This window comes from Phyllopteryx taeniolatus, chromosome 18 (genome assembly GCF_024500385.1).
Source record: "Phyllopteryx taeniolatus isolate TA_2022b chromosome 18, UOR_Ptae_1.2, whole genome shotgun sequence".
In the NCBI taxonomy this organism is placed as follows: domain Eukaryota; kingdom Metazoa; phylum Chordata; class Actinopteri; order Syngnathiformes; family Syngnathidae; genus Phyllopteryx; species Phyllopteryx taeniolatus.
In genome coordinates, this window is record NC_084519.1 from 11,340,292 (window position 1) to 11,361,869 (window position 21,578).

General features: G+C 41.2%; 1 protein-coding gene across 2 annotated transcripts in view; it reads right to left on the minus strand.

Annotated features, from left to right (window-relative positions):
* Window positions 1–341: 341 nt before the first annotated feature.
* Window positions 342–21,578, minus strand: part of fut8b (fucosyltransferase 8b (alpha (1,6) fucosyltransferase)) — a 111,365-nt gene continuing 90,128 nt past the window's right edge. For both annotated transcript variants that reach the window (XM_061753780.1, XM_061753781.1), the window contains exons 7-10: window positions 13,594–13,840; window positions 5,228–5,404; window positions 4,997–5,147; window positions 342–1,892 (exon numbers count right to left, since the gene is read on the minus strand). In XM_061753780.1, the coding sequence (XP_061609764.1) occupies window positions 1,554–1,892; window positions 4,997–5,147; window positions 5,228–5,404; window positions 13,594–13,840 (914 nt within the window). In that variant the 3' untranslated portion in view covers window positions 342–1,553. The remainder of the gene's footprint in view (window positions 1,893–4,996; window positions 5,148–5,227; window positions 5,405–13,593; window positions 13,841–21,578) is intronic.

Sequence of the window (21,578 nt, forward strand, 5' to 3'; positions counted from 1 at the left end):
TTGTTTCTCAGAATAAATTAACCAATTATTTAGATACACGTATAAAAAGTTAATACTTTATTTACCATATCAGGAAAAAAGGGCATAATGATAAATATTACAGGACTCTGCCAACCCCTGCTTTAGACCCCCACTGACCTCAAATCTTACAGTATGTGCAGTTGACGTCACACATGATGATGTTTTGAACTCCAAATTGTACCATTGAAAATGTAAAATGTTACCACGAAAAATACTACATTTATCAGGATTTCAAAGCATAAACGGTATGCGATTTTCAAATCATGTTGAACTTTCTTTACGCCGGTGAACATTCCGATAAGTTAAACAGCAAACCCGCATTGGTTTCTCAAGTTTATTTGATGTGTGGTCATCGTAGACAATGCCCAGGAACATAAGTCATGAAATGATGGCTTTTGAAAAGACATAGCATTATCGTTCTAAAACACCTTTGTCCTCATTTACTGTATTTTAAAATAGCAAAGTAAAAAAACAAACCCAAAAAAACAAAAAGGATGGACATAAGAACAGAAGACAGAGTGCTTCATTTGGCGAGAATGTTGATGTACATCAGCACATCACCACTGTTCACGAGGGGGGTGACCGAACTTTTCCATTGTTCAAAGTGCCCCCGCAACACACACACACACACACACACACACACACACCCCCCACCGCCCCATCTCCACATCGCTGCCAGGCACACAAACACAATTCAGTCCGGAGGTGGCGAAAAAGAAGCAGGCACCAGGCAAGTTGCTAACATGGCCCCTTGAAAGCAGCACACAAATCCTCTCTATGCCACACACACACACACACACACACACACACACACACACGTGTGGTACAGTACACAACACACAAGCAGCACGCTTAAAAAATTAAGACCGTTGGGCGGGGGGTTGGGGCTGGGGTCGAAAGGGAATTAAAAGCACAACATGGTATATTAAAATTAATTGCACGTGGGACGAGATGGAGGAATTACAAGGAGTGGAGTCTGGCAAAAAGAGAATACAGTACATTCAGTCAACAAAATAAAAACAAAAAAAAGGCAAATATAGAATCAAAACCCTTCCCCCAAAAACTTAAATAAAAACACTTGTTTCTCCAGTTTTCAAACCTGGGAGAGAGGAGGGGTGGTGGGTCCAGTCTTTACAGTAAAGATCCGCTCCGAGAGTTTTTATTTGTATTTATTATTATTATTATTATTTATTTTTTTAAAAGTGTTTTCTTGGTTGATTTAAAATCTACAGACGCTACAGACCCCGCTTGAACACGCTCAGGCAGGGGAGTAGTGGTGCAAGTCCTCTGCGACCTGACACACGCACAAGTGCACACACGTCCATACACACACTCGCGCTCACGCACACATGCACTGAGTGCAGTCCCGTCACCCGAGGGTGCAGCTCCTTTTTCCTCATCTGGCTTGCTATGCAGGCCTCCCTGTTCTGTACAAAAGCAGCCTCCTTCCCTGGAAACCGGAGTCATCGGCTTTCTCCTCCTCGTCTTCTGATATTTTAATTGTATTTTTTAATATATGTTTTCCTCCCCTTTCATTTCTTGTGGGTCTCAAGCAGTTTGTCTGCCTCGGGGTACGTCGGGTACTTGACCGTTTCGATCTTCTCTTTGACCTTGTAGGAGGGGTAGAGGCCGGTGCGGCCCAGTTTGCGGTTGATCCCCTTGGAGTAGCCGTCCCAGTGGTTGCCTGCCACGCCGATAACGTCGCCGGGCTCCAGCGGGACGTCCTCGTTGTTGCGCGGCTGGTGCGGGTACACGGCGATCTGATTGTGGGCGTTCTGGCCTCCGAAGTAGTAGATGTCGTCCAGGGAGTAGAAGAAGGACGAGGCGTCCGGATGGAGGGTCTGCATGATCTCGTAGGCCACGCGGCACACCTGCGGTGGAAAGCAACCAGAAGTGTGATACCGTGCGAGGGGCTGTTTATAGCGGGGGTGGGACAAAATACAGTGGCACCTTGACTTAAGAGTGTCCAAACTTACGACTTTTTCCAGTTACGAGCTGTTGCTTGGTCAGTTTTTGTTTTGCTTTGTATTACGAGCGAGCTTCAGATGCGATATTTTTACTCACCCCTACAAAACAGTAAATACGGCGGTAACTGGGCACGCTCCAATTCAATATGGATTGCGCAAATCCTCTGAATCGATTCCCCTCCTGGCCAGTGTGGGGCGCTTTGACTGTGACTGGCATTGTACGGACGGAGGCCGCACGCCATTAAACAACTACCTACTGGCGACCAAAGCGGGCAGCGGCGGAGTGAGGACGGCACTTTTGACTTTTACTGTAAATCTGATGTTTTCAGTCATTTTGGATTCCCGGAACAAAAGAAGTAGACAAAAGTAAGGTCATTTGTAAGCTGTCATGGGCAGAATTGTTATTTTCATCATAATTTCCAAGAGGAGAGTGTCCATTAAAAAACTCATCTTTTTTCACTTTCGTACTCAATGTGCACAAACAAGTTATCATTTTGCAAATTTTTATTTTCAGATGTTTTATTGCTCCAAAGATTTAAGGTAACATACCACATACAGTATGTTCACACAGGCATGAAAATAAATCTTTAAAAATTGCAAACAGGGACTCTAATGATTTGTGTATTTTTTTACCTCTTACTGAATTGACATCAAAGCATTTATTATTATTATTATTGCTCAGATTTTTAATGAGCTGAACTCAAGCATTCATACCAAATGCAGACCACCTCGGATAATTGCTTTGCCTGGAAGGTGAGTACATTCATCATAAAACTCGCAGAAAACTATGTAAAATACGAAGACACTGCTTTTATGACATCATAAGCTTTATGGGGGGGAAAAAAAAAGTGTCCTTTTATTTTCCCACTCCATCGTCAAGACTTTTTCACATGTGACTCTGCACTATGCACATTTTCTTGAGTCAGCTTAAACATTTTGAAAACATAAATGAACATCATATACTAATGTTTGTAGAAAGACAGATATACATATTTTTTTTTTTACTGTTAACTATACCTAAACATTTCTATTACAAAAGAGTGAATTATACATATTCTTTCGTAAAAGAAATGGAATAATCACAATTTATGATTACACACAACTCCCAAGGAGTGAGGGATATTCTGCTTTCGGCGATACAATGGACTCTAACTCGACAGGTGAACTTAATTTGACCTTCTCTAAATTTTTGAATGCAACTGAGTCCAACTGTTTAATGTTTCAATCATTTTTGCACATCAGGAGACCAAAACGCCACCTTACAATTGATCAAAAGTACCTCGTCATTACGAAGCTTCAAACAGGATGTTCTCAGAGGGAAGGGCCCGCAGCAGCAGGTTGACACAGAGATACAGACACACTGGAAGACTCACAGAAAGGCTAAGAACTGGATGTCCATCAAAATTTATACTGTAGGTCACGGTTGTGGATCAAACAGCTGTTGTGAATCTCGCTGTTCAGCTCCTTTTTGTGCAAAAAAAGGACCGAAATGGTGGACAGTTGGACATTCAGTACATTTGAAGTTCAATTCGGAAATTGAACTCGCAAGCCAAATACCCCAAACATTTTGTGAGTATAGAGTATCTTGTATATTATGTCTAAATCGAAATCCTCATGATTGAAGTCTTTCAGTTAGTGGGCTGAAGTATATACGAAGTGACTAAGCGTGGCATACAAGCCACTTAGAGGGTTATCGGGGAAAGCCATTAACTCTAAAAAAATAGCTGGTAAAGTACGTGTTAATTGTCTTTCACCATGCAGGTCACGAAAAGTGATTCACCTTTGCCTTGTGACAAACAATCAACTGTCTTCCAAGAAACCATTTTACTTGGTTTTGTTGCACAACGCATGGTTTCCATGAGAAAGACGAGCTCTTTGACTTCTTTCTTACAGACATGTACGTCTTTGACTTGGAAGTTATTTTTGTTCATTCCATCAAACAGCTGCTAACTTCAGCCATCAAACGCCATATAAAGGACGAGCGTTTGAAAGAGCCGCCGGTGAGGAAGATTCCAGCAAATGAAAGGTCGCCATGGCAACTGGACTCAACGTTTCTGCCGCTGAATGACTGCAAAAACTCCATGTATTTGCTTAGCATTTTTGAACACTTGTCTAACATGCAGTCACTCCCTTGTTAATGAAGTAACCCTAAACCTATACTTTAAACAGCAATGTGGAACTGTTGCTCTCTTCGCTCCTACCCTCCCTCGGCCTACAGTCGAGAAGTGAAATTGAATTCTCAGCGTCTGCAGTCAACGCAAGGAAAAGTCGAATGCATCACTTAATCAACAAAAACAAGATACCTGCTTGTCACCAGCGCAACTTATGAATGTTTGAAAGGAAACATTGTTTTTGTTTAACTCAAGAATGAGTCATCCTGATCTGGATATGGAGTCTGCGTCTGTTGTAAGGAGTACAACAAAAGATGATATTTTTGGCCCATGTTGCGATCTCAGGTAATGTTACCAGCACACAACGTTTGAAAGGGAACAACAATTATTCTAGATTATAATGATGTTAAATTTTAGTACAGGGGTCAGTCGTGAACTAAGTTCCATTGGTATGGTGGTCACGTAACCTGAATTTGTACGCAAATCGGATATGGTTGTAGTCTCGCTGTAGTCTATCCCTAACCTAAGCTCACGCAGTCGTAAAATCATAATTACAGTAAACATATGCGTGAAAAACCCTTCTAAAAAGTATGGCGTTAACTGAGCGCGCCGTCTTGTACTGCGTGACGATGTATTCTTACGGCGCCGCGCAAACTACAGTGTTCCGCCGCGTATTCGCGAGAAGCGGGTTCGCCTATCCGTGGATTGGATTCGTGGTCGTGAATTACTCGCAGCAAGGCACAGTCCATATCCCCCGCGAATAATATGAACACTGTAGTTCATTGCGCACCGCCCGTTGCCTCAAAACGTTGTATGTCGGTAGCGCCGTAAAGGGAGGAGCCACTTGTACCACTTGCCAAGGTCTCGAAAATATGGTCTGAATTAGGGTGCACTGACCTGTGAGGAGAAAGTGCACACCAAAAAGTCGGTCTGGGAAAGGAAGTGGATGTCCAGGATGACTCCTCTCAGAGAGTTCTCAGTGTAGCGGTTGTGAAGGCCCGCAGACCACGAGATAGAGTTGTCGCTGATGAACTCATAGTCAGGATACCTAAGGAGGGCAGCAAGGAAGTAAGGAATAGTCATAATGGCTTTAAAGAGAACTAAAATCAGCGATTAAAGAAGACTGACTTTGTCTTGGCTTCCTGCAGCAAGGAGGGGTCATCCGTGGCGAGGTAGACTCGTTTCTTGTCCACGGGCACACGTCGGGCCAGATGTTGGAACTGCTCCTCCACATGTAGCATGTACTCCTCGATGGGGTGGAAGGCTGCCTCCGTGCCTACTTTGTCTGTCCTCCTCACATGGACGCTGCGCGCACACAGGGACGGAAAACATATTTAGAATGGTCCAATTGTTATGACGCTTTTGTTGACACGTTTTCAGTTTTGACCCTCTGAGAAATTCCAATAAGGAATTTCATGAACCTTACTGAGGACGGATTATATTGTCAAAGAAGATGTGGTCACTAACAATTTGTGAACAATATTTGAGAGAAATAGGGGGAAAAGTCGCAGATCCCTGAGTTCAGCTCATGAAAAATGGGAGTGTTGTGCTCATATTTTTGTTCAGTGTATTTATATGTACCATAACACAAACATCAGGTTCCAATAAGGTCAGTTTAAAGTTGATTCATTGACTTGTATTCCTCTATTATACATACGACTACCCACATTATGATCACTTGCGCAATCCAATGAGATCCAATACGAGACCTAATAATAATGCAGGCAGCACGGCTGTGTATTGATTGGTGCGTCAGCCTCTGTGTTTTCTCTGGGCACTCCGGCCGGCTTTCTCTCACATCCCGAAAAATGCACGTTATGTGCATTCTGCCTCTCACCCTAAATCCAGCTGGGATTGGGTCCATCTTGCCTGAGACTAATGAGGACAAGCCTAATAGAAAATGTATGCTTCACCTTATAATAGTTTTTTTTTATTTTGGGTGTACCTTGTGGTGGTGTAGGACCAACTCCAACTTCCAGCAGGTGTCCCAATACTTTTGTCCCAAAAGTGTCTGATGAACACCAGGATAGCACCACCCTTCTACATACTTCCTTCCATTTGTGCAGTGGCAATATCCTCATATAGACTATCAAATGAATAGCAGTGATAGAAGGTATTTGCAGAGGCACAGGCTTTGGCATATGTAGGACAAGTCAGGAGGAGAAATAAGCAACACTCTTGTTATTTCTGTGTCATTCCTTCCAGCAATCCAGGACAAAGCGGGAGCAGACTGCATATATGAAGGTGAAAAAACAAAACAAAACAAAAAGAAGCAGGCATGGGTGAGAATGAACATACGTCCTCTCCTGACACAGTCGCATGCCTCAAACTGATGGATGTCGAAACCCAATTTTTTATTCCATCCGGAACTATTACATTACGAAAGCAGCCAGCCACATCTCTGTATTGTGACTTGTGGCCTCGAGGAAGAAATGAAAATTGAAAAATGTATAAAAAATAAATAAATAAAAAAAAAAGTGGGGGCTCATTTGTTATGACACATTTGCAATCATTATGTTTACGGCTTCTTACCCAATTGGCTAATTAGCTTGTGTGTATTTTCACACCATTTAATTCATTTGTTTTCCGTGCATAGTTTTACAAGTGATTTAGAGGCACAATTTACGACACGCTCTTGTAATTTTCCTCACGGGATGAATAAAGTATTCATCAATCTATCACTATCAATCTAGCTGTCTAATAAAAATGCAACCTTATAGAAAATGATGCCCATCGAAATAATTCATTCCAGGGTCCTAGTCATAGTCTTAACTGTAAAAACAATTACTTTGCCATAAGTTTATTACTGTTTCAATTCTTTAAAACAAAACAAAACAAAAACAAAAAACATTCAAATAAACGTAAGAGTCTACTTGATCACAAGTGATGATGCATGTGGTGACGCCGGGTCCGCTGAATTACTGGTGTATAGTGAACCCCCCGCTACCCGCGGTGGTTACGGACCAAGCTCCGACACGAAAAGCAAAAGTCTGCGTGTAACTAACACCACCACTAAAAATGTAATTGCCGATATTAATAGTTTGAAGCATAAATATACCACAAACTATGATCCCAGAAAAAAATACCAATTACTACTTCCACCACTGCCAATGTGATGCGGAACTTTCTTTGCATCATCTTGAGAAGTTTACCACACTGCTTTCCCCAACATAGATACCACAAGGCCTGCCTGTCGGACCGCTACTGGAAACTTCCATTATGCTGCTGTTTGCTGTTAAAGTATCAGCTGGTGGCTATCGCTAGCTACTCCTCTGCTAACCTGGTAACTTAGGAACTAAGGAGCAGGGCCAATTGGCTTGGTTACAGAAACTCCAAATAGGTGAGTTTTTCAGTGACTAGCTGTTAGTAGGCCCGGTACACACAAAAACAACGATTCTGCCCCTTCCCGACAAAGCACGTCAAAGACCAGACAATCTTAAATCTTATTAAGCTTGTCCTTAGGTCTGATGTGTGTGGATTAGTCCCGATTTTAGGCTTCGAAACAGGTCAGGGCCGACCATCTGATATAATGAACGTGTTCAACATTTACGACCAAAACGCTTCATGTGTGTGGGGAACAGCGACTTCTCTCGAGTCATGACGCCGAGAATGGTGACGCTGAACTGAATGTCAGCTAATCAAGCAGCAAGGCTGACGAATATGGAAGCGACCGTAAATGAAAACAAACATGTCTTACCGAATTTCATTTTATGTAGAAAACTGGGTTCCCTAGACTGCAGAAAAAGACATGTTCAAACTTTGATTTGTCTCATGAGATTTGATGAAATTATGAACTCGGCGACGTTAGAATACAGCAGTTCCACTGTATAAATAACTACAGTATGTATGCAATGAACAAAAAGTTGTTTTGAGTCTTGCGCCAGGTAGCTGCCAAGTACAACCATCTGTGTTGGGCCACAGACAGCTTCCTAGTTAATTAAAGAGATGCCACCAGCTCCTCCTGCCTCCAGGCCACCTGACACTTGGGGAAAGGAGTTTGAAGTTTTGTGAGAGCGAGAGAATAATAAACAGGCCGGGCCAGAGATCTGGCCGTGAGTATCGGAAGGAATGACCCTTTTTTTAGGTGACATATAAAAGGAAAAAAAAAGGTCTAGATCTCTATCACTTCCACCCCTCTTCTCCTTCCCGAAGATGCAACACCTGAGCTCGCACACAGCAGCCCCCGTCATTATTTCAAAGCACGCATCACGATTCAGACAGAATACTGGCACTGAGCACAAGCATACTTCATAGACACCCACACAAGAGATACGCTTGCATGTGCGCTCCCCCCGCCCCCAAAAATAAAAAAAATAAAACCCATATACACCAAATAAATCTTTTATTTGCATGTGACGTCAGCACTTTGGAAGGCGATCAAAAGGATTTAAACATCACTGGGCTTCTCGTCATAGCAGCTCTATGAGTCTTTAGACAGATACACTATTGTCTTATTCAGTAGTTGCATGATGCGCTGGCTAGGCTGTGCAGATTAGGGGGGGGGGGGGGGAATAGAAATAAATCCAAAAAAGCACTTTGCGGTTATGTAGCCAATTTCCACTGAATATTCATCTGGCTCATGTGTCCTCATGTGCCCGCTATGATTATTCTTGCTGCACGACTGTTAATAATTCGCAACAAGCATGGCTCAGAAAAACAGGAAGAAGATAAAACTCTCTCTTTTTCGAAAGTGTTACTCTAATGATTTACACAAATTCAGATGAGTGCACCTATTTGGTCGTAACATTCATAATTCCACCAATTTCTCTCAAGTCAGCGTGATTTTTTTTGGGGGCTTTTCAACAAAAAACGACCAACCGCAACATGGGAAGAACGCGAATAAAGAAGTGAGATAGTTGGGGCCTTCGTTATCTATGTAAAAACTTTTTCTGTCGGCTTGATTGTCATGTGTCTGAGATCTAATATGGTGTTTTATTTAAGAGGGTAAACCACCAGCGCTCTCAACTTTCACCTGCTCTCACACTTGTGGGTCTTTTCCACACTTCACACTCTTCCCCACACCTTAGCCCATAGTCGCACAAGCAGACACACATTATTATCCCCCACCAGAATGCTGACAGAAGCTTACAGACACTTTGCTGCTACATTAGCTCATTGAGTGGATGTGTGAGGATGTGAGGGGAGAAGCGATCAAACCTTTTCTCAGCTATTGAGAGGGAGTGTACGGTGTGTGTGTGTGCATGGAGTATGGGTGGCAGAGGAGACACAAAGTAGAGTAACAGAGATGTGTGGAAAACTATACGAGAGCCAAAGGCTCGTGAATACAGATGTGTGCCAAGGGGAACGTGAGGGAGAGGGGAGAGCGGTCTCTAAAAATCGGAGAAGTCTTGGCGGCAATAACAAATGAAATGCAAGTCGCGATCAGAAATGAGTCAGAAAGTAGAAAAGAAAGAGGAGATAAAGGAGAGGAGAGTCAAGGAGCGCTCAAAGAGACGGTAGCTGCTCTGCTCAATGAAAGGCAAAGCAAAGGCAGTCAGAATATAACAAGAGTTGGAGCGAAATGAGCGGAGCAGGAGCCAGATGGGAGCATGATGAGGGAGGATCGCTTGCAGCAAAACCATAGTTGTGAGGGACCAGAATGGTTCGCCAAGAGTGTACGATTGTGATCTTTGAGGACAACTAAGTTGGGATGGCTTCACAGTCTTTGTGTTTAATTTCAACTTTTCCCTTCCCCTGTGGTTGGAGACTGGTGGAGTCTCATGGGACAACGTGAAAACTTTGGTCTATCTCAACAAATGTGCTGAAAGTCAGTTACACGTACGGTGCTTTCTCGTGACTGCGTGCTCTGCGCTCATCATCTTGCGCATGGGTGCGGAATGATAAAATCTCCCATCTGGCAAAGCGAGCAGGTTACAATAATAGCTGATGCAAGAAGTGCAGCATAAAGAGAATAGGCTTGCAGGCAAAATGCAAATGTTCCCTGAGTTGGGCACATGGGTGCCATGCAATGAGGAAAAAAAATGAGGACAGAAACATCCGTCCATTCATTATCTCCTAGACTCCTGGTCCAGGTTGCAGCAGTCTAAATTGAGATGCCCAGGCTTCCCTGTCCCTCGGCCACATCCTCAAGTTCAGCCGAGGGTCAGCTCCGACACACAGTCCCTTCAGTGTTCCCTAGTTCTGCCCTGAGGTCTCCTACCGGTTTGACAGGTCCAGAACACCTTGCCAGGAAGACAGATGTTCTGGAGGCACCCAAAGGAGCCAACTGGAATACCTACACTTGCTCCTCTTGATGTGGAGGAGCAGTGGTTCTATTCTGGCTCCTTCCTGGATGAGTGAGCTCTTTACACTCCCTGAGGCAGCTGGGCCCCAAACCTTTTTTGTCCCAAGGGTCACATGAAGACAAATTATGATGGACCAACATAGAGACAAATAAAAAAAACTAATTAATATAAAACTCACCATTACGCTAAATGTAGTTGTTGTAATTAGTGGGAGCCCTGCGCTCGTTTCTCCTCCATGAACCGTTCCCATCTTGAGGTAATCTTTTATTCTTTCAAAAAACTCCAAAGGCTTTTTCTTTTTTTGTTAGGGCTCCAAGTGCGGAAGCAGTTTTGATGCCTTCATTGCCTCATTTGCGAGCAGAGCAGGTTTTGGCACACAGGAGTCAACTAGCAATAAACCTGTACTTTAAGTAAGACTGCCCATATTGACTTATTTTGCCAATATTGTCTGATGTTGTCTCATTATTTGTTCCTCTTTTTGATTAAGCTCTCCGAACACTTTTGTTTTTTTTAATTAATTTTTGCTAGCTTGTGGGTTTACCCCCCCCCCCCCCCCCATATCGAGTGACCATAATGAGCGTTTTGACAGAGGCACCTCATTTTCAAAACATAAATAAAATGAAATTCTCTCTGTCTCTGTGCGGCCCGCTACCAGTCTCTGGCCCGGTGGGTGGAGACCCATGTCCTAAGGGATTCAGCCAGTTTTAACCGCCACCTTGCAAAGCTTGTGACCATAGATGAGGGTAGGAATGTAAATCAATGCCTAAGTTGAAAGAATTACATTTTGGCTTGATCTCTCTTTTCACCACGACAATCTGATACAGCAACCATGTTACCACCTGAGGCAGGACTCCCAATCCAAAGGGCAAAATCGATGACGGGCTCTGATTTGAAGCTGCTTCATGGAAATAAATTAGTAAAGACCTAGGTCCAGCATTGCCCAGGTTTGACCTGAGGTCTGCTCCCAGTGGTCAAGCTTGGAAGAGCTTGCCAAAGCGACAGCAGAAATCGACAACAGCATAGCTGATTTGCATTAAACTTGTCAAGCCGTGGCACATGTGCCAAAAAAAAATCCATTACATTTTAGTGGAGGTCTAAAAAAACACTGGAACTCTTCTATATGGGGCAGGACTCACTCCCAAGCAGAAGGGCGCAATCCACCCTTTTCCGACAAAGAAACATGGGCTCCGATTCGGAAGTGCTGATTCTCAACTCGGCAGATTCAAAATAAGTCAATGAACCACTCTTGCAAAGACGTTCTATAACATTTTCATGAGGCTACCAGTCAGAACCACATTGGTGGTTAGCAGCTACAGGTACCCTTATGCTTTGTCCAGAAATTCTGTCCATAAACAGCTGTAAATAATTTCCACTTATTTGTACAGCTTATGCAAGTTTACCTATAGTGCACATATGAAAAACTGATATCAGAACTGAAAGCTGCTGTCACAGAAAAGCAATACTTCTAAATGGTTTCATCATCCAACACAAGGTTTTACAATTCTTTAAAAAGCTGGTCATGAATACACTTCGAAGTTATTGAAAGAGTCTTATTAAAGAACATGTCTGTTCACTAAAGAGAAAATCTAGTTTGGGGCTAAATTAGTGTTATCTTTCATTAGCAGCACATTAAGAAGAGGGTGGTTTATGTGAGATTAACTCAAAAACAGACAACAATTTATGCAACTCAATTACATGTTTAATACCTTTTAGTGGAGTCACAGTGATTAATATAGACAATAATTATATGTTGGGAAATTCCATTGCTTGTTTTGGTCTTTTAGCAGCAGGTATTGGCAATAATTAAACAAAAAAGGGAACCTGGTTATTTTCTAACTGACAAAGACTGGAGCAAATAATAAAAAAAAAATGAAAAAAAAACTCAATTTCTGTTACATTTACCGTAATTTCTCGTGTATAATGCGCACCCATGTATAATGCGTACCCCCTAAGTTGACTTTAAAATTCTGGAAAACCCTTCTACCTATGTATAATGCATTTTTACAGTGCATGATTTTGCTTCTACCCATATCAAAACATGAAGTATTAACTGTATTTTTTTTCAAAGAATTATTCTGAAGTTAAGCACTTGGTTTGATCCTTTTTTTAAATTATTATTATTTTATTTTTTACTTATTTGGAATTCACAGCCCTACTTTTATTTAGTAAATTAGAAAACACACAGATTTGCTCATATGTTTGATTACCAAGGCAGAATTTGTAAGATGGGTACAATTCTTTAAAGAAAACATGGGCCAGGCGAAACACATTTAATTTTATTTAATGAGATTCAAATCTGCCTCACAGTTCTGAGGTCCGGGGTTCAATCCCCGACCCCGCCTGTGTCGATTTTGCATGTTCTCCCCGTGCCTGCGTGGGTTTTCTCCGGGCATTCCGGTTTCCTCCCACATCCCAAAAACATGCATGGTAGGTTAATTGAAGACTCTAAATTGCCCGTAGGTGTGAATGTGAGTGCGAATGGTTGTTTGTTTATATGTGCCCTGTGATTGGCTGGCGACTAGTTCAGGGTGTACCCCGCCTCCTGCCCGATGATAGCTGGGATAGGCTCCAGCACTCCCGCGACCCTTGTGAGGATAAGCGGCTCAGAAAATGGATGAATGGATGGGATTCAAATTAAACGGTCAAGCTTTTCAGAAAAGCATTATCATTAAACATAACATAACCATAAAGAAATTAATGATGGTTGCTGTTCAGTCATCAGTCATATTTAAAAAAAACAACAACAATAATATTTCACAAATTCTGCCAAGGTATGTAAACTTATCAGCACAAACGTACATGTATGCATTCATACGTACCCCTGTCATATTGGAATGAACGTTTAGGCTACACCTTTTTTATAACCACTAAGTGGCGGTAGCATTTTGGAATGAAAGTGTACATCTTTTTCATAACCACTAGATGGCGGCATACATTTATAAAATGTGAACGTCCCCCCCCCCATTTCCCCCCCTATACCTATGTATAATGCGCACTATTGACTTGTGATAATTTTTTTGGGGGGAAAAATGCGCATTATACACGAGAAATTACGGTAATACTATTGCATTAACCTAATATTGACCTCAGCAAAAGCTTCATCATCACCCCGAAGCTGTCTTTATTTGCTAATTACCAGGCCTTCTGTTTGCTTTGAAACGCTGATAGGAGCCCAATAGAAACCTTGTAAACAGTTCATGAAAATTTGCTTATGAATGCAATAAAAAGCACGGGGGTGAGTGGTCTTACCCAATGATGGGGTGTTTAAAGCCCAGTTTGGCAGTGGTCTGCCGGATCTCCTTGTCTAGCCAAGCCTGGGGCCGCACCAGATACTTGACAAACTGGGACACCCACCAGACGGACGGGTCACCGTGCAGGCGGTGCAGACGCGGCGCCAGATCCTCGGGGATGGCCAAAGGCAGGTAAGGGGGGCGAGGGTGAAGACTGTCCACTATAGGCAACTCCACAACCTGGACATCCTTATCGTGGGCCTCTCCTGCAAAGACCATGCGTTGTACATCATGACTCTTTATTAATTCTTGAGTAAACCGTTCTACTCAATATTTGATGTGTGAATAGAAGCAAATAGAATACAATAGAAGCAAAACTATGAATAAAATAATAGCAAAGTCATTGTAAAGTGTTTAATAGCTGGGGGCACACCATACAGTAAAACACAAGATGCATGATATACTGTACTGTAATTTAAGGTGTATTTGAACTAATTTCTACAAAACCTATAAAAAAAAAAATTGACAAGACAAAAAGTATTGCTGGGCTAACCGTTTGTTTGCTAGTTTGTTAACAGGATTGTCCATGACATTTTGCAGAGCTGTGGCACAGGCAAGAACCCATTCAATTTTAGTGGATAGCTCTAAAAAGAATGGAGATCCAAAATCTAATTTCTGCTTTTTGGCACTACAGTTTACATTTACTAGGGCCAAGTGACCAGTCAGCTTGAGCAAGACTGGACTGGACAGAAACAATATATATAAGTCAAATGGATATTCATGCCTTGTTGAAGGTCTTTGCACTAATGAGTGTGACTGAGTGATAGGTCGATAGTTGGTCTTTCCCAAGTGCTCTTGCTTTAAGGCAAAGGTAAGTTCCTTCGAATCAAAGATAGTTGGGGTGTGGAGAGGATGGTGGTGGTGGTGTACTTCTGGTGGGGTGGGAGGTGGTCAGCCATTGGCGCCCTCAGGCTGAGTCTAGATTGGCAGATGCCGTGGCCAAAGGGTTGAGCTGGACTGATTATAAAGGTCACCTCTCCGGGTAGCAAAAAACCTCGGGCCACTGCCAGAACTCTCTACATTCACATCGTCGCCAACTGTCTGACCATGTATATGTACATTTAAGTGCACGCACACACACTTGAAGACAGCACGGGCATGCATGCAAAAGGGAAAAAACAGGTGGCCCAACAGTAACAACTAGTCGGGAGCCAATGAAAATAACAGTAAACACAAACATGCAACCCTTGATAATCTCATTTCACCAGCAGGGATATGCCTGGAAGACAACCTTCACTTTCTTTCTGTTATAAAACCTTGATAAAGTGTGTATGTGTATCCCACATTTACATATAATCAGGTTTGAGGCCGCCGAAGCACCAGAGACAAGTCCTAATACAGCTATAAACAACATCTGCACACTTCCTAAATAAGCGGCAACAATAAGTGTGTAAAAACTGCCTTCAACATGATGGCTCCATAAAATCATGTTAGGGACAAGGGCAGAAATAAAATGAAGCCTCAATTTGGGTGTTGCAATGCTGAATCATGAGGCAACTACAGAATTGAAGACGCATTATACAGTGTTAAAAAGTAAAAAAAAATTGCTGGGGGGTGTTTTTCTTCAGCTGGAACAGGGGCCTTAGTCAAGGTGGAGGACATTAAGAACAGTTCCAAATAGCAGTCAGTGTTACCTCAAAACATTTAGGTTTATGCTAGAAAGCAAAAAAAAAAAAAAAATTTAAATAAAAAAAATAATAATAAAATGTCAGTGAAAGGTTACAGGAACATCTGAACTTTATTTGGAGGTAATCCGAGTAATTGTCGCAGGTGTGTGCTGACTCCCATTTAACAAGAGTTTGAATGTGATTGGGTAATTCTGAAACCATCACATCCCCATTTATAAGATGATGTTCATAACTCTACAACCACATTATCTCAGGTCTTTATTTTCACGTTACCGTTTTTTAAGCATTTCAATTTTTCTTTAACTGAGGAGTATACTGTATGTTATAGGTCACATTACTGGTGGAAAAAGTTTCTAAATTATTTACTTTGGCTATTTTAACAGGGGTGTGTAAACTGTGTAAAAGTACTTTATATAATAAAAGTTAAAGTTTGTCAAAGTGCTGTTGTACTATTATGTATCATAATTCATGGAATGATTCCTGTCCAATCAAATTGCTTGGTCGGAACTTACTATTGTGTAAATATATATAGTACTATAAAAACAAAAAACAAACATTTGCTTTTTGACAAGAGATTGCTTTACTTGTATGACAAAGTTGGCATGAGGCATACATAGAGGGATGAACATACAGTAGCTTCAAGACCCGGCACAAATGGACTGATGTTCCACCCACAGCCACTCAATTAGATCCAAAAGCTTTCACCTAGAAGGCTTCATACATATTTCAGAAGCTGAATCCAAAGAGACAAGAGTAACACCGAGCAACAAACATGATGGTTCTCCACTTTGCAAATGAACTCAATCATATAATCCATGGAATAACCCATCTTCTAATTATGCGTTGACCCTGTTCGCCTAAACATTCCCAAGTAAAACAAGAACTTTTCACATTCAGTTAATGGGTCGGCCGGATCCAAGGAACTATTTGTTTGATCCACACAACAATTTTGTAACTGTCCCAAGAAGATAAACCAGTTGATACTTAGAAAGCCCAATTACTTCATCATAGTGTATAAGCTCAATGGTGGAAGTGTGAGTTGCTAGCATCCAGGGAAAATCAAGTCATTGGGCCCCATAACACATAGAAAGGTAGAACCTGGTTTACGATGGTCCCGGCATATAAGTCATTGAGTTTACGAAAGGTGCAAAATGAAGTTTGTTGGTTTGCGCAGTAGTGTAAGAAAACGGCATGCGCCACAAAAAGGCACACTCAGTTACCGCCGTACTTTCTGTTTTGCATTTGATTATTTCATATTTAAACCCTACAAGTGTTTGTGTATGTCACCGCCATAGGAACGGAACTCCGTTGTTAGTAGTTAATAATAATAATAATAAGAGAGGAGTAATTCAACTTTTTCAATTAACCTAACTCCAACCAAATTTCCAAGGACAAACTCTTCCCTTCACCATTGTCACTCTCCAGGCTAGTGAATTGCATGTTATTTCTACTTTAATCCCATCTTTTTATGTTTTGTTTTCAGCAATTTCCCATGTGCAGGAAGAAACAAGCAGGTCCCATAATGACTTTTTCGCTATCTTTGATTCCGACCCCCTGAAGCTATATGTTTTCCTGACGAAAATACCCAGTCACAGATGCATATACAATTAATTCCCTCAGCCTATAAATGCCTCAGATCCTAGGGGAAACTCTTTACAGAAAGTGGGTTAACAATATAAAGCTATTTAAAAGAAGGTGGGGTGTGAATAAAATTCAACTGGGCTTTTTCCAATAAAACACCGACCAAATCGGTTTCGTACTGTGACAATACAAAGAATTGCTAAGTATAGGGTATAAGACAAGGCACACGGAGAATAAGGACACGCATTTGAAAGGGAACATTAACAACACATTCTACATATTTAAGCCCCTGGCCTCATTTTGCAAAGATCACACTTGCCTACTGTTAATGAAACAGACACGACAATAGGGACTAGTCAAGCAGCAACAGGCTTACATTAGCAAGGCCAATGTGTCACTAGTTCCCTGCGGTGACCAAGACAACCTGCTTCGAAAATCCCCAAAACACATAAGAATGCAGGATGTATGCAATGAATAAGCTGTTGGTTCGGGGCAGCCTGATGGCGTATATGGATCTATAGGAGGCTGTAAAGACAGATAGTGGAGAAAGAGAGAGCAGATAGTCAGAAAGGACATATGAAAGGCGGCAGAATAAGAGAGGCAAGGGACCCCGAGAGCAGCAGATAAGAAGGAAGAGCCCAGGAGAGCACGAGTCAAATGAGTTGCTGGGAGAAAAAACGAAGCGCTGAAAGGATGCGGCCACGAGAACAAGGAGGCAATGAGAGAGAAAGTGATAGCGAACGAGACCGAGAGGCAGCCACCGCCTGATAGTAAAACCTCCAATTCACTTATCGCCTTTTGCAAACGTGTCAGATTTGTCAGTTGTAGAGATGCAAACTTTTTTTTTTTTTTTTTTTAGTGTAAGACTGTCTAGTAACCATATCAACGTCTTCTATTCGTAACTCAATACTTCATAAATGATTCTTCTACATGCGCAACAGTGGTGTAACCTATTTTATCAATGCATCGATCTTTTGTCTGAGCAATACCGTTTAGCTGTACAAAGGAATTGAAAAAAAATAATTATGTCTTACCGAACTGCCCATTTCACATTTGTCAAGCATCACCGCCACTTTAAATTCCTCAGAGGTGTCAACACCAGTTTAAGAAGGAGGGATTCTCTTAAAATGTTTGTTTGCCTTAGGCAAACAACTCTGTTGATCTGTGCAACCCTATAATGTATATATATATATATATATATATATATATATATATATATATATTTTTTTCTTTTTTTTTTTGAGGGGAGGGGGAGGGGGCGGGGGCGTAAACACAACCTGTGTGTAGACAGCAGCGCGTGTCAATCCTGCTGTAAAACTGCAGCCTCTTGCACTTTATTTTACCAGTGCAGCCTGTTTTTGTTTTGGATCCCAAAGGGAGGTTTCAACAAGATTTACAACATTCACTTTATATTCCTCATTCAGGCCAAGTCTTTAAAAAAAATAAAATAAATAAATAAATAAATAAATAAAAAATAATAATTATTATTTGTTAAGCAGTGGATACAGTGAACTTACAACTGTGGGGGGGGGAAAAAAACAGGATTTTATAATGTCCCCAAAAAAAGGGGAATACAGGGAGTCCTGAGTTTACGGCGGTGCCACCATACAAGTTTTCGAGGTGATGAACAGCGCATTAGTTTGTGTAATAGATAAAATAATAAAATAATAATAATAACTAATAAAAGTGTAATACAGTCAGAGGTGGGTAGTAATGAGCTACACATACTTTTGGGACAAATTGTACTTGTCAAAGTAGTTTTAATGTAACATTACTTTTTTTTTTTTTTTTTTTTAAACCTCTCACTACCTTTATTTCCATCTACAGGTATTTATCATTGCTTAGTTCATCAGAGAGACGCTGTTTGACTGTTTCCCCGATTCAACGTAACTCCTGGTGACGTTTGACTCCATCTGACCAATCACACAGAGCCAGGCAGTCACATGAAATGGCACAGACATATTCTGCAGTAAACCAAAGAACCGAAGTTTTCAAAGTGACCTATTTCCGTGAAACATGGCAGAAATGTATACTTACCTTGTTCTCACCCGTGACCTGAGTGAGGATAACTGGTATAGAAAATTAATAGCTGGACTGTGAAAAAGAAAAGCTAGGTCATATGCTGTCAACTGTGAATGCCTAACAATGTCAGCTTTTTTAATGTGATAATGTTGGGCAATATTGGAATTTACATATTCCTATGAATACCCAAGTAATTATTTTGGAGGACAACTCTGTACTTTTAATTCAGTCATATTTTAAAGTAACAGTACTCTTTCTACAGTAGCGCACAATTTTTGGCTACTCTACATACTTCTGACTACGTTGTCACACAGTGCAAGAAGAAGGCTCAGATCCTTTTTATTTGATTGTTTAATATTTATAGTTCTACAAGTGTCAAGCACATATTTACTCTTGTCATGAATTTAGTACTGCAGTAGTATAGGTTAGTGATAAAAAAACGGTGCTTTCTGGCTTAAATACAAATTTGGGTTACGTTGCCACTGGCGGAATGAAAATAAAGTACTGTATCTCATTAAAAACTAATAATAGAACTATAACAAATAAAGAATTGTGACCAAATATTCTGTATAAATGTTTAATCTCCAACTGTAGCATTTTTAAACAACATGATCATAGCTCTGGCTTTGCATGGAGATCCAAAAACGATGATTAACCTAAACATATATTGTATTTTCTACTAATTACAGTTCCTCCTACGAAATTCTGCCTTTCAGACTACACTTTAAGCTGGATTTCCACTGCAGGTCTGACATTGCACAATTAAGATTTTGTCTGTTTAAAAGAATTTTCTCTGTCCAGTGTGACTATCTATGCATGCAGGTAAACAATCATTCCTAAGGGACAACATTGGGCAGAGAAAACATCAAGTATGCCACTTTCGGCTTATCCCATTTGGTTTGCCAGTGAGTCACTTGCGTGATTTGTTTGGTACAGTTTTAACGCTGGATGCCTTCCGTGATGCAACCCACCAATTGGCACATATCAGACTTATATCAGAGTTTTATCCATATCTGATAGACTAAATCTGATTCCATGTGTTCTTTTTTTCTTTACACTGTCGTGACCAATATCAATTTATGCCACTTGGGAGCAAAGTATACACTGCCTCCCGCCCGAAGATAGCTGAGATAGGCTCCAGCAGCCCGCGACCCTAGTGAGGATAAGCGGTAATGAAAATGGATGGATGGATGGATGGGAGCAAAGCAATGTGAATTGTTTCACTATGTCGTGGAAATGCAGCCTTAGAGCAAGTTACGGAGAATACAAACTCCACTTAACCTTACTATTGGCGGACTTTGAAAAGGTTTAATAGGCCAAGCGACTGAAAGGGCCTCACTCTGGAAAGTTAATCACTCTATCAAGGTTCTTCATAACAAGTTAGATTGGCTGCAAGAGACATTTTAAAAGGCTGTGTTTTTGTTTCTCTAGAGACATTTCTTTAACACATTCACTGCCATTGACGACTTTAGAAGTCCTTGTTAACTGGGAAAGGCTGGCAGTGAATGAGTTAAAAAAATATATAAAGAAGACTGTTTTTAACCCAGTGAACACGGCAAGCAATGCACGCACCAATAGTGGCTGGCTTCCCAGTATTGATGGGGAGGCGGGATGATCAAGGGCACCTTACTGTAGCTGTGAGTGCAGCAGGGACAAAGGAGAAAAGGGGAATCCCTCTTAAATTTCATACATTTTCTTTTGCCATTAAGTGTTGGAGAAGCACAGGACGAACCTATAATGTAACAATGTCCTAACCTTTTGCCACTCTATCTAGAAAACCTTTCAGTAGTGCACAGATTTAATAACCTGTGCATCATCCTTGATGAGAAGCAGCCTTGCTTCACAGTCGATGGAGAAACCTTTTTCACAACATAAAGGTGTGCGCTTCTTTTTTTTTTTTTTTTTTTTTTTTTTAAACCGGACGCTCAAGTCACAGGATTTCTTGGCAGTGAAAGCTTTGAGCAGCAACCCCCTGCTCATACATTAGCTGCCAAAGTGCTTTTACAGGAATTGCATCGTTCTGCTTGGCCAGAGACTTTATACACCGTTTGTTTTTAGCTGTAGCAGCACAAAAGAGTATACTGGTAGACTCTTAATTTAGCAAGAAAATATGGTGGAAAGTCTCAGGTTGAACACAATCTGTTCAGGGAAGCTGCTCAGCCTCATGTTTGTTGGGATTTCAAAACATGGGTGTGGTGGCAAACACATCATCTCAGTTGTTTATTTTTAATTCCCCTCTCTAAAAGATTTGTTTTCCAATTGAACTGTACAGATTATAGTAGCAACATGAGAAGGGGCCCCCCATCTTTGTTGAATTTTCTAAAAAACATGAAATAACCGCTTCAAACGGTTCTAATATCCTCCATAACAAATAAATTCACGAAAAAAAACAACTTATTGCTGAAGTACATGAAATATTCTACTCCCCACATTGCTTTTCTCATCAATAATGCTGCATTTTTTTCCTAGTCAAGTCGAGTTTTTAGGGCAAGTGAAGCCGTTTGAAATGTCACAGTAATTTTGGCGTGTTGACATGTCGGACTTTCGGCTCGTACGAGCGATTGGTGGATATTTTTAACTAGAACTTGTCAGCCAATAGGAGAAGGGGTTCCCGAGCAGCAGATGAAATGAAACGGTCGAGGAAATATGTTGAGAAATAATGACGTTTTATTCTAATTTGAAGGTGTTTTTTTTAACCAAATTTTCTGCAGGT